Raw genomic sequence first — 13,595 nt, forward strand, 5'->3', positions numbered from 1 at the left:
CTTACTATCTATCACGTCACGCCTCAAAATAATTCTGATGGCGTCTTTCTAACTGTGATTTTTTCATTGGTTAGATTGTAACGCGAGTTCCTAGGCGTAAGCGCAAGGTGATAGATTACAAATACTCGAGGTAAAATTGGTCATACATAAAAGTTAGGCTAGCTCCTCCCACAAAATTCGCCTAGATACATCGAGTGAAAATTCCTAACAACACAAAATGATTCCAATAATCTGTATGTATTCTTAATACGCCATATAACAATCCTTTGAAACCGAATATAATAAAATAAAAACAGAACGTAGAAATTTAAACACTATGATTATCTACAATCAAATGAAATAAATTAACCAACCCTGAAGTTTTGGAAAAGAAAATAAAAAAATACATAAAAAGGGAAATATGGTTCTGTTTTAAATGACAGTTCTTGAACCACTTTCTCTAAATAGCTGTAGAACAAGTATACATACTCTATAATCATTTCAAATTACCTTAAGCTTAAACCAAGAAGCGATATCTAGTTTACTAGGGAGAAGGTATTATAAATTCGCCACATTTCTATGCAGCTTTATCTCCAGTCCAAACGTAGACGTGTCCGGAGTTAATCCCCGCGGCCTCTAAATTACAACAACCAGCATCTGATTGGTTCTTGAAAACTCGCTCACGTCAGCGCGACGCGAATGATAAAAAATTACAGTTATATTTTCCGACTGAGGAGAGGAGGCGAAATAGCCCGGCACTTCCTTTTACGCCCCCCCCTTGAATTTTGAAAGGGGGACTGGGACTATGGCGCACGAATACTTAGGAGGCATCTTATACCTTCTCCCTAATAAACTAGATATCACTTCTTGCTTAAACTAAACTTTAAAATAAATAGAATAGTAGATTCCCATATCGAATTTCATGGCCATGCAATTTCGTAACAAAACAGGATCGACAAAAACCAACTGGAGGTAATTCTTTCTTATTCAATGTCCTAATTCAGTTATGGTTATAGTTAAGTGACATTTGCGCTTCGTATTATTCTTATTATTTCAATGCCTAGTGTTGGTAACTTAGGTGGGTGGTTTGCATTTTTTTAAATGACGTAAAATTGTAATAATTTCGTTTTCTAGAAGAATTTAGATCAAGGGTAAGAAGTTAGAACGTCTATGGTTTTATCTCTAGGGATAATGGAGTGTAATATGGGATTAGTTGATTTCAAAATTGTAAGTTTAGGAAGTCGATGGTAAACAAAGTTTAGAACGTCAGAACTCTGCGAGTTTTAAAGATATAGTAAAATGCTTTCAGGATGTGATAGAATGAATTGTTGTCTATACAACGGTACCAAGAACTAAGGTCTAAATTAATTTGATCAACGGCAAATTTAGATTTAAAATAATTCAAATTATTTTTAACTTTGGGTCATACCATAACTCTGGCAATTAAACAATTGAGATAAAACCCTTTCATGGTGTGATAGAGGGAACTGTCCTCTATCCAATAGTACCAAGACCTTAGGTCTAAATCAATTTGATCACCGGCAAATTAAGATTTAAAATATTTCAAATTATTTTCAACTTTGGGTCATAGCATAACTCTGGCAATTAAACAATTAAGGTAAAACCTTTTCAGGGTGTAATAGAAGGAATTGTCCTCTATCTAATGGTACCAAGAACTTTGGCCTGCATTAATTGGATCACCGGCAAATTAAGATTTAAAATATTTCAAATAATTTTTAACATTGGGTCATCATAACTCTGTCAATTTAACAATTAAGTTAAAACCATTTTAGGGTATGATGACACACATCGTCCTCTACCCAACGGTACCAGATACTTGTTCCTACATCAACCATAACTCTATTAAATGCCGTTTTAAATTTCATGCTTAAAATAGACAAATTTTAACACACGCTTTTAGTGAATGACCGGGCGAGGTACCAGGCTAAATTGTAGGCGTAAAAACAAGTGCACGAAGTGAAGCTCAAATTTAGGGAGTTACTTTTGATTCATTAAAATAAACGTGTCTAGAATTTAAATTTATACTTACAAAAAGCGGCAGCTTAAGAATCACACCCCTGAATTTTAGTTAAAAAGCACCCACGAAACGTTTATGAACTTTTAAAAAGTTGTACCAGAAATTATTGTGGGATGTCACTGAACGAGTTATAGGAGAGAGTTGATAAAATTTAGTGTCCCTTGGTGCAAAATGGAGATTGATTTCCCAAAGAACATACCCCTTAATTTATGCCTGCAGAATTATCATAAACACTCTGTATTTGCAACGGAAATCGCTTACTTACTTTCCTTTTTCTCTATGCACATTTGTCTTTAGTTTTAACTTAAAAATTACGCAGATGTGTTAATTAAGTACATTTGAACTTACAGCGACACGAAGTTCATTAACACCTGTACATTATGTATTTATTATTACACGAACTCTAATATTTTCATTTAAATAAACAGGAATGAATACAGCTACTAGGAAACATTGTGAACCCCAATAAATATATCCCATGTTAATTTCTATGTATTCGGGTTTTGTGGGTATACCGAGCTTGAGAACTTACTACCCTCCGTCAGGCCTCATAAATCCGATGGCGTCTTTCTAACTGTGATATTTTCATTGGTTGGGTAGCAACGCGATCGCACCCTGGTGCAACAGGCAGTGAGATAGATTATAAATTCGCCCTGGTAAAATTTTGTCATACATAATGACTAGTCTATAGCTCCTCCCACAAATCCACCCTAGATACATTGATTGAAAATGGCTGACTACACGCAATTATTCCAATTAACTCTATGCATTCCTGCATATAAAATATTTATCAAATAGAAAATAAACAGAAATTGAAAGAATTTTGTAAAATCATTCTGTCAATGATAAAACCAAACAAAACAGGGCGTTTTCATCCGATTTTGGAGAAAAAAATAAAAATATGAAACAATGTATAATAAATATGAATAAATTATGACAAATTATAAAACTCATCAAAATAAAAGGTTTAAATACTTCGATCTTCATTTTGGTAAAGGAAATTGTCCCGAAAGGGTCTGTCCTCTAAGCCCTCTTCACTAAAAACATCAGTGTTTATAATGGCACGAATTACGCAAGTTTTTCTAATAATTTCGCTTGTGGTTGTTGGAGCTTTCTCATTGGGTGAAGGTAAGTGCAATATTTTGAAAAGAATATGCCTATAAATTAGGATTTTTGAAGAAAAAAACCAGCTACTAGGAATCTTTGAGTAGCCAGACATTTTCACTCAAGGTATCTAAGCGGATTTTGTGAGAAGAGCTAGCTAGACTAATCATTATATATGGCGAATTTATAATCTACCTCGCTGCGCCTTGAACCTTACGCGCCTAGGAACTCGCGTTACTACCCAACCAATGAAAAACGCGATAGTAAGTTCTCAAGCCCGGCCCACAAAACCAGCATAGAAATTAACAAGGGACGCAATGATTCCTAGTAGCTGTATGTATTCCTGTCGAATCCATATCTAACGCCCAAATATTGCAGATTGCAGTTTTGTGGGAGAGGCAGCTTGCAACCCAGCGGACTGCAAGAGATATAAAGTATTCTGCAATGGCAATAATCAATGCGAGTGTTATTGCAACTCGGACAAAGATTGCTTTCTAAACGACTGCACGGTTGGAGGGTCATTTTGCGGAAAGAGTGGACGTTGCCAATGTCCGAGATCCGAAAAAACACATTCGAATTATCCATGGCAATTAGGATGAATTATCCATGGCAATAACGTGATTTTTATAAAGCAAAAACATTAAAAATAGAGATTTGTATTGCATTGTATATTCATTTTAAGTTAAAATAAATTCATATTGCATTTAAAACCACGAGGTGTCGCCTGCGATTTATAAATTGATTATTTGGCGAACATAGCGCCATCTATAAATGAAGTTTTAAACTAAATTAATATAAATTAAATAAAAAATTAATACTTCAATTATCAATGTATTTTAAAACATTAATTTTGCATTAATCAAAATTAAATTACCAAAGTAATTATTAAATAAAATTAAATTTTTCAATCCACTTACTACCAAGTTAAGTTGAAATTAACCCCGAATTAACCTTACAAAATTCAACTTAACTTCACAGTACTCTATAAACAAAAATAATCACAGACAGTACAATAACCTAAGTCCGTGGGTGTTTGACCTTTCACCTTTTGGAGTGGAAATATTGGACTAGAAGGGGTAAACACTTAGCTAAGTTGTACCATGGGAATTTAGGCAACATTAAACACCAAACTAAATTGAATAGCGGGGGCAGTAAATGACGACGCTCCACTTTAAGATTGCAGTTAAGATTAACGCATCTCTTAGCTTAAATCATATTAATAAAGTGTAGGTTATCACTCGTAGTAAACTCATGGTGAGATGAAGTGGTGAAATAAATTGTTTTAACAATTAAAACGGTTAAAATTAATTTAATTCCCATGAAACCCACTGTATGTACTTCGGCAAATTATAATTACCCTCCTTTTGGAATGAATTAACACCCTGTATAATTAAATTAAATTAAGTAAAATATTAATTAAGTTCGATCCTAATTAATTCGATGTTTTAATTAGGGCCTCATTAAGGATAATGATGAATTATGTAAATATTTTTCTAAAACCTACTAGAGATGTTGATGTTATGCTAATTAAGTTAGTGGAATTACCAACCGATTTCGAAGGACATAGGACACCATATTTTGAAGGGAACGTGTCCCGAATATTATTTATATTAAAAAGACAGGACAGGACAGGACAGGAGAGGCAATATCACGCTAGCTTCATAATTACAGTATTTTTAACGGAAGGTTTTGTGGAATGAAAAAAGAATAAAAAAAACTACTGAACATTCTTCCATTTTTCAATACATCTTAAATTTTGAGGTCAAACAAAAGGGTGTCTTATGGAATTGTCCCAACTGTCTGTCTGTCTGTAATTTTGTTGTCGTTAAATAATATATAATTAGTGGTTTCTATAGCAGATAACTTTGTTTACCGCTGGTTAATTTAAAATTTATGGTTTTATATGAAACTAGAGATTTAGTACAGTAATTGCTCCAAGTTTCATGAGATGCTCTTGGCTATATGTAGACTTAACACAGTTTTTTGGATTATTTTGGATCGTAACTTTATAAGTTAATAAAATCTTGTTTCATAAGAAACTAGGCGTTCACTACAGTAATTGCTCCATGTATCATGAACTCCATGATTTGCCAATGGTCATGGCAATTGAATTATCGGTTTAAATACAGAAATATCGAAACATTTTTAGATTAAACTGCTTATAACTTCGGTTTCATAACTGATAAATTAAAATCAACGCTTTCATATGTAACTAGACATTCAATAGAGTAATTGCACCAAATATCATGAACCCCATAATTAAAGTATAGCCATGGCAATGAAATTAATTTCCTAAACCCAAAAAACAAATTGCAATAATTTAATGTTTGTAAGTATAAATGCTCATAACTTATTTCCCAAACATAATAAACTAAAACCAATGCTTTCATATGAAACTAGACATTCAATAGAGTAACCTCTCCAAATATAACCAACAACCAAATACGCAATCAATACTCATACAGGTTGCTTAATTTAAATTCGCAAGACAAGGGCCGGCCATACCACCCTACTTCAAACGGGACAACTTGTTTAACACCCACATAGTAACGCCTTGGAATCAATAAGAGGTTTTCACGGCAATACGCATGCGTCATGGTTGTGAAGTCTCCTCACTAGGGGCAAACTAACAGACATATCGCAATAGAAAACGGTACAACAAAAACCTACGTCGCTTAAAATTTTAACCAAGAACATTGAAAATTAAATATAATATAATATTAAACGGACCGGGGGTATTCAATTCACAATTAATTTAATAGCGATTAAAATGAAACTGAACGTTAATTTAGAAGTCTTAAGCGAAATTTAGTGAAGCCCCTTAAAAGGCAGCAATACAGCGTAGCCTCATTATAAGGAGAAACGTTAAAGGTGAAATATTGTCTAAGGATTATTTGAGATTGAGATTGAGATTGAGACAAAGCCATCGCCGTAAAATTATCTCACACCTGTCTGTGTTTGCGTGGTTCAGGTGTATTAATTCGGATTTAATTGATTAACTGATTGTGATTAAATTAATTATTAATTAATTAATTATGAGCGGACATGTGGGTGATTTGTCCGAACAACAATTGGCTGCATTGGATTCGGTGAGATGATTTTTCTTTCTTTAAATTTGGTTAAATATTTTATGTTGTACCGTATTTTTTGGCTTATTAGAGTCATTTAAATTATTTTCAATATTTATTTCCCATATTTTAGGTCATTTAAATTATTTACTATATTTATTTCCTATATTATTGGTCATTTAAATTATTTCCTGTATTTATTTCCTATATTTTTGGTCATTTAAATTATTTCCTGTATTTATTTCCTATATTTTTGGTCATTTAAATTATTTTCAATTTTTATTTCCTATATTTTTGGTCATTTAAATTATTTTACGGTACTTATTTCCCATGTTATTGGTAATTTAAATTAATTTACGGTATTTATTTCCTATATTTTTAGTCATTTAAATTATTTTACGGCATTTACTTCCTATATATTACGTCATTTAAATTATTTTACGGCATTTATTTCCTATATTTTTGGCCATTTAAAGTATTTCCTATATTTTAAGCCATTTAAATTATTTTAACGCATTTACTTCCTATATATTTGGGCAATTTAAATTATTCCCTATATTAAAGGTTATTTAAATCAATCCCCCCTTTTGTCTACTTCCTGTATTGTTAGATTAATTTGAATCGTTTCCTATAGTTACTTCCGCTAGAGCGGTTTTAATCGCTTCCTCTAACCTTTGAGTGGCTTGGAACGAAACAATTCTCGCCCAAGCTACTCAATCAAAAACTTAATTTTAATTATTTTCAATACTTTAAGGCAGCCATTTAATAGTAATTAATTCCGGTATAATTAAACTAATTACAGCTACGAAATCGGGTAGACGATATTTTGAGGCCAAGCCACAATGATTATTTTTTGTTGAAGTGGCTCAGAGGTAAGGCTTGATTTTAATTTTGAAAATAAAAATTAAAATAAAATGGTTTTCGAAGTATTAACACTGGGGGTCTTTTAGCACGTAATTTCGATGTAGACGCGGCAGAGGGGATGTTGAGAGCCGTGAGTATACTGACGTCTCTTTGACATTGTTATTTATAGACTGGCATTTTGAGTGCTATTTTTTGGGAGGTGATAAGAGTGCTCTAATTTTTCGAAGGCTTAGGTTGTAAAGCTGACGTGATATTTTTATGGGATATTATATTGTTAACGCGTTAATTTCGATTGTAATTATCATTGCCGCGAAATTTTTAAGGAAGATTATCGTAGACTCGATATTTTACGGCAGATTATCGTCGACTCGATATTTCTGTTTGAAATAATCATTGACGCGAAAATTATGTAGTTTTTTTTTGCGAAATATTTTTGTAGGATATTATCGTAAGATATTATCGTGAACTCGATATTTACGTGAGTTACTATCGTGAACTCGATATTTACGTGAGTTACTATCGTGAACTCGATATTTACGTGAGTTACTATCGTGAACTCGATATTTACGTGAGTTACTATCGTGAACTCGATATTTACGTGAGTTACTATCGTGAACTCGATATTTACGTGAGTTACTATCGTGAACTCGATATTTACGTGAGTTACTATCGTGAACTCGATATTTACGTGAGTTACTATCGTGAACTCGATATTTACGTGAGTTACTATCGTGAACTCGATATTTACGTGAGTTACTATCGTGAACTCGATATTTACGTGAGTTACTATCGTGAACTCGATATTTACGTGAGTTACTATCGTGAACTCGATATTTACGTGAGTTACTATCGTGAACTCGATATTTACGTGAGTTACTATCGTTAACTCGATATTTACGCGATTTACTATCGTTGACTCGATATTTCCGTGAAATACTATCGTTAACTCGATATTTACGCGATTTACTATCGTTGACTCGATATTTCCGTGAAATACTATCGTTAACTCGATATTTACGCGATTTACTATCGTTGACTCGATATTATGAAGAAAGTTATCGTTAGCGAGTTTATAATAAACGCTATCGTTTCTAGTTCAAGCGATATTGCCAAAAGTTACCAATTTAAATGGAACAATTTAGCTTTACAACGAACTTCAGGCAAATTCCACATTACCCCAAAAAACCCTTTCAAACCAACACGGTTAACAACCACAGCTACCCTAAACCATAACCCATTTTCCACGTACTTACGAAACCATTTAAACCATTTAAAATTATGAAACACGTAGTAGGTACATGAACAACAAAACCATTATATATCAATTACCGTTAAAAACAGCGTAATGCTCTAGACTAAAACATCAAGAAACTCGATATTAAAGCATTTTTGCAACTGGTCTTTAAACGCAATGGAAAACAGAAGAAAAAAAAACATTTAAGAACGATTTTCTTGGCAATAAAGAAAAAACAAAATTACTGTTTGGTCTTTCTATGGGTGGGAATAAAGCGCTGTATTGGACTTCCTAGACTGGACTTGGTAAACCGTTTGTTGCGTGTGCAGCATTGATTTTTTGCGCGAAACGCCAAGACAATGGAAAAAAGAGTACTTAAGAAAACAAACATTAACGTGTCGTGTCTAAGAAATTCGTTATACAGATTGCCATTAATGGGGAAACAAGGTCCTTTTTACTTAGGTCGTTATATAAATCAATTAATTTATAATTAATTCGTTAATTGGGGTGATAAATGTTTGCCTTGGGGGGTAAAGGTTCGTTGTAAATTATAAACTAGGGAAAATTATTTTTTTTTCTTGTAAATTGTTTCTTAGGGAAAATGTAGGTTGTAAATGGTTTCTTAGGGAAAATGTGGGTTGTAAATGGGTTTTTGGGGAAAATGTAGGTTTTATAATGAGTTCCTAGGGAAAATGTTCGTTTTAAATTAGTTCTTAGGGAAATATTCGTTTTAAATTAGTTCTTAGGGAAAATATTCGTTTTAAATTAGTTCTTAGGGAAAATATTCGTTTTAAATGGTTTCTTAGGGAAAATGTAGGCTTTATAATGAGTTCTTAAGGAAAATGCTCGTTTTAAATGGTTTCTTAGGGAAAATGTAGGCTTTATAATGAGTTCTTAAGGAAAATGTTCGTTTTAAATGAGTTCTTAAGGAAAATGTTCGTTTTAAATGAGTTATTAAGGAAAATGTTCGTTTTAAATGAGTTCTCAGGGAAAATGTAGGTTGTAAATGGGTTCTCAGGGAAAATTTATTTTGTAAATGGGTTCTTAGGGAAAATGTACGTGGTAAACAATTAAATTAGGGAAAATGTACGTGGTAAACAATTAAATTAGGGAAAATGTACGTGGTAAACAATTAAATTAGGGAAATTGTCGTTGTATTCAAATAACAATAATATTTGTTTATAAATAGAGTCTAAAATGGAGAGAACAATTCGGAGTTGACTCCTTACTTGAGGAATTCGAACCACCGGAAGTAAGCTTATACTTAACTACAATACCTTCACCATTACTTGACCCCAAAAATCCCAGAAATCCATAAAATAAAATAAAACAAAATCCAATGTACTCACCAATCCAAAATGGTTGATGCACAAATTGAACACATCAATGTACTTGACCGTTCCGTAGGTATTGAGGAAGTACTACCCTCAGGGGCTATTTGGCCACGACCGCGAAGGGTGTCCAGTTTGGATCATACCAGGTGGCAATTGCGACCTTAAGGGCATGCTGTACTCGGCAAAAAAATCCGATATTCTCAAGTACATCATACTTGGACTTGAAAAAGCCGAACAGGACATGAAGGAACAAACTGAAAAGGTATTAAAATACACATCCATTAAATTTAAATTCAATCTATTATAATTAAACTTAAATATGGTTTTATTTAAATTAAATTAATACAGCTTGGAAAACAGATTGAAACCCACACTTGCATATTTGACATGGAAAATTTCAGCATGAAAATGGTAGCGTGGAAACCAGGCATGTTAAGACACTTTTATAATTTATATACAGTCAGGGATAGATTTAATTTTAGAAGTAGGAATGGAGAACGGTTAGTAATTACTTCAGTCCGACTCATAGCCCAGTATAGAGCCCCTCCCAACAACACGTAATAACGAAAATGTTTAAATTATGTTATTGGCTGCTCACTTAAACTACGTTTTGATGACGTTGCTGACGGGGACGGCGAAAAATACGTATTTCCTTTTTTACCTCTGTCGCTATGACCCTCCCGCCTCTTCTTTTATACCCCCCTCCCATCCCGCGGAAGGGGGTCCAGGACTTCGACGCGCGCCCAGATTACTCTGTTCTCCATTCCTACATCTAAAATTAAATCTATCCCTGTTTAACCACCTTTTTGGTCCAATTTGACCAATTTGACTTAATTTGAATATAGCATTGGATCTACTTATAAACATACTGAAAATTTACGAAGCCAACTACCCCGAAATGTTAAAGAAAGCATTTGTAATTAACGGTAATAACAAGCACCCTAATTATTTTAATTACGATGCAATACTAATTAATTATTATATATTTTAACTAAAAATAGCGCCAAAAGTTTACCCATTATTTTACGCAATGATCAAGCCATTTTTGGGCGAAGAAACGAAGAAAAAAATTCATATTTATAGTAAAGGTAAATTAATTGCAATTAGTTGCCATAGCAACGAAAAAAAAATAAAAAAAAATAAATAATCTCAAATTTTAATTAAACCAGGTACTTGGAAAGGTGCTCTACTTGAAGACATTGACCCAAATGAACTACCACAACATTGGGGTGGCAATTTAATTGACGAGATTGATGGGAACCCACATTGTTCTTCGAAAGTAATTTACGTTTAAAATAATTATTATTTTTTTAAGTCTGGTGTGAACATGGATAGGAGCATAAGTTTATAAGTGATATGTTACATGATAAGTATGATTTGCACTACCTATACTTGGTCGTAATGCTACTGAGAGACTTACAGCAGCTCGAGATAACTAGTTCGAGAAGGAGAACGACGGAAGCGAGAATTGAATTGAAGTCCGAAGTACACTCGGTGGTGGTTAATTAATTTTGCAGCTAGGACCTATTCCATCTAGGCACTCCTATTTAGTCTGCATTACTAAGCCCCCTTTGACAGCAGCGCCACCTCACTCACCAGGCCCCTCCCTCGCTTTACCTCCTCGAATTTATGCCCCCTACCTCACTCACTCACTTCAAATTCATTACAAGCCTTTCAGTTTGTCATGACCAGATATTAATTAAACAAACTTATGGAACATAACATATCTTATGAACTTATGGTGCCATCAATGTCCGATTATTTCAGATATGTATGGGAGGTCCCGTACCATGCTCGTATTACATGGCACCCAGTCGTAGACTGTCATCCGATCAGGACTTACAGACCACGACCATAGAGAAAAAGGGAGTCTTTACAGTGGACCTTCACGTCGAGCAAGCGGGTTCAACAATTACTTGGACATTTCAAACCGAAAATTACGATATTGGTTTCGGCGTAACTTTTATGCCCGATTCAAAGGACGGCGAAACACCGGACAGTTCCGTGGTCAAATTAATGCCAATCGAAAGAGTTAATTGCCAATTGGTACCGGAAGATGGAACATTACTCTGTCCAAAAACTGGGATTTGTAAGTTTTCGTTTTTAGGGTTTTGCAACTATATGGGCCATAATTTTAATAATACGTGGAGATATTTAGATTCTACTTGTCATTAGCTTTGATTTGAGTACTTGGAAAGCGTAGTTTCGTTCTATATAACATACAGAAAAACGCGCATGTAGATGGCGGTGTCGTATTTGCAATTTTATTACTTTGTGCCAATATGAGGCATATGTTAATTGATATTTGGAGATATTTAGACTCTACTCGGGGTTAGCTTTGATTTGAGTACTTGGAAGGCGTGGTTTGGTTCTATATAACATACAGAAAAACGCGCATGTAGATGGCGGTGCCGTATTTGCAATTTTATTACTTTGTGCCAATATGAGGCATATGTTAATTGATATTTGGAGATATTTAGACTCTACTCGGGGTTAGCTTTGATTTGAGTACTTGGAAGGCACGGTTTGGTTGTATATTACATACAGAAAAACGGGCGCGTAGATGGCGGTGCCGTATTTGCAATTTTATTACTTTGTGCCAATATGAGGCATATGTTAATTGATATTTGGAGATATTTAGACTCTACTCGGGGTTAGCTTTGATTTGAGTACTTGGAAGGCGTGGTTTTGTTCTATATTACATACAGAAAAACGCGCGTGTAGATGGCCATGCGGTATTTGCAATTTTGTTAATTTGTGCCCATATGAGGCATATCTTAATTGATATTTGGAGATATTTAGATTCTACTAGTGGTTAGCTTTGATTTGAGTACTTGGAAGGCGTGGTTTGGTTCTATATTACATGCAGAAAAACGGGCGTATAGATGGAGGGACTATCAGGGGAACTAAGGCGCCATCTAGCATTACTTTTTGGAACTTTTACTATTATTATTTTACTAATGAAATATGAAATCTAATGAGTGTTTTAAATAAATGTTTTTCAGATACCCTGGTATTTGACAACAGTTTCAGCTGGTGTCGTAGCAAAAAACTCATGTATGAAGTTCAGGTAACACCACCAGAGTCCAATAGCAAACCGGAAGATGGCGCCTCTGATTTATTGTAAAAACTAATTTTTTAACAACCTCATCTCTGTTCATTTCATAATTTTCATTAAAAAATAAATGCCAAAATAATTAGTTTAAAATTAAACGGAAACGAAATTTAAATAAATTTGCCACCCTTACAAAGTACTAAAAAAATATTTAAGCGCGTAAAAAATTATGCGCAAAATGCGGCGGCTTCGTTAATTTGCGCTTAAAAAAATACGCTAACAAGAAAAATAAATAAAAAAGTGCATTGCAAGGGTACCAAAAAAAAAAAAAAAATAAAAATTGGCAATTTTAAATTTTTTTAAAATTTTTAAGTTGGGTTTTCATTTCACGAAAATAAATAATACGCAAAATTGGCTAATTAGCATTAAACGTGTAAAATCATAAATGTGAACGTAAAAATCATAATGATATGCAAAGAAAAAAAAATAAATAATGGCTTTAAAACAATTAGCGTAAAATTAAGAAATAATAAAAAAAAAGTGTTTTAGATGTTAAAAATTTGTATTTTTAGACGTTAAAATTTTGAGATAATATAAAATAACTAAAAGTGAGGCGGATTAATAAGTAATAAATTAAATTGAATTAAATTGATTTTATGGCGATTAGCATTTATTTCAAAAGGGTTTGTGACACAATTTTTTTTACCGAATTTTAATTGGAATTTGAGATTAAATATAAATATATACTGTTTAATGTGCTAATTAAATGTTAATTGGGTTTATAATTACTGAAAAAGTCAGACATTTATATTTTACATAAATGAAAAAAACGTGTCACATTCCCTTTAAAAAATGCTTGAAAGAAGTTCATAACTTAGTCGTCGAAGTAAACTTCTTAAAGACAAATGCTAACTATAAA

The 13,595-nt window shown here is 33.3% G+C and overlaps 2 protein-coding genes and 1 long non-coding RNA gene across 3 annotated transcripts in view; 2 read left to right on the plus strand and 1 right to left on the minus strand.

The window, feature by feature from the left end:
• The window catches only part of LOC149615750 (uncharacterized), a 48,609-nt gene extending 38,834 nt beyond the window's left edge, over window positions 1-9,775 (minus strand). The window contains exon 1 of the mRNA XM_089857200.1: window positions 9,637-9,775. The gene's annotated coding sequence lies outside the window, so the exon portion shown is untranslated. The remainder of the gene's footprint in view (window positions 1-9,636) is intronic.
• On the plus strand, window positions 3,045-3,727 carry LOC149615751 (uncharacterized). The gene is made up of 2 exons (XR_016375769.1): window positions 3,045-3,145; window positions 3,500-3,727. It is a non-coding gene; the product is annotated as an uncharacterized LOC149615751 (long non-coding RNA).
• Window positions 5,626-13,015, plus strand: LOC149615752 (SEC14-like protein 2). The gene is made up of 11 exons (XM_089857201.1): window positions 5,626-6,210; window positions 6,992-7,061; window positions 7,140-7,183; window positions 9,477-9,539; window positions 9,695-9,883; window positions 9,970-10,048; window positions 10,467-10,547; window positions 10,623-10,709; window positions 10,791-10,900; window positions 11,389-11,710; window positions 12,627-13,015. The coding sequence occupies exons 1-11, from the start codon at window positions 6,157-6,159 to the stop codon at window positions 12,746-12,748; spliced, it is 1,221 nt and encodes a 406-aa protein (XP_089713327.1). The 5' UTR covers window positions 5,626-6,156; the 3' UTR covers window positions 12,749-13,015.
• Window positions 13,016-13,595: the final 580 nt, after the last annotated feature.

This window comes from Phalangium opilio, unplaced genomic scaffold (assembly GCF_054372755.1).
Source record: "Phalangium opilio isolate 3A_F unplaced genomic scaffold, DU_Popi_V2 ptg000217l_1, whole genome shotgun sequence".
NCBI classification, from domain to species: Eukaryota; Metazoa; Arthropoda; class Arachnida; order Opiliones; family Phalangiidae; genus Phalangium; species Phalangium opilio.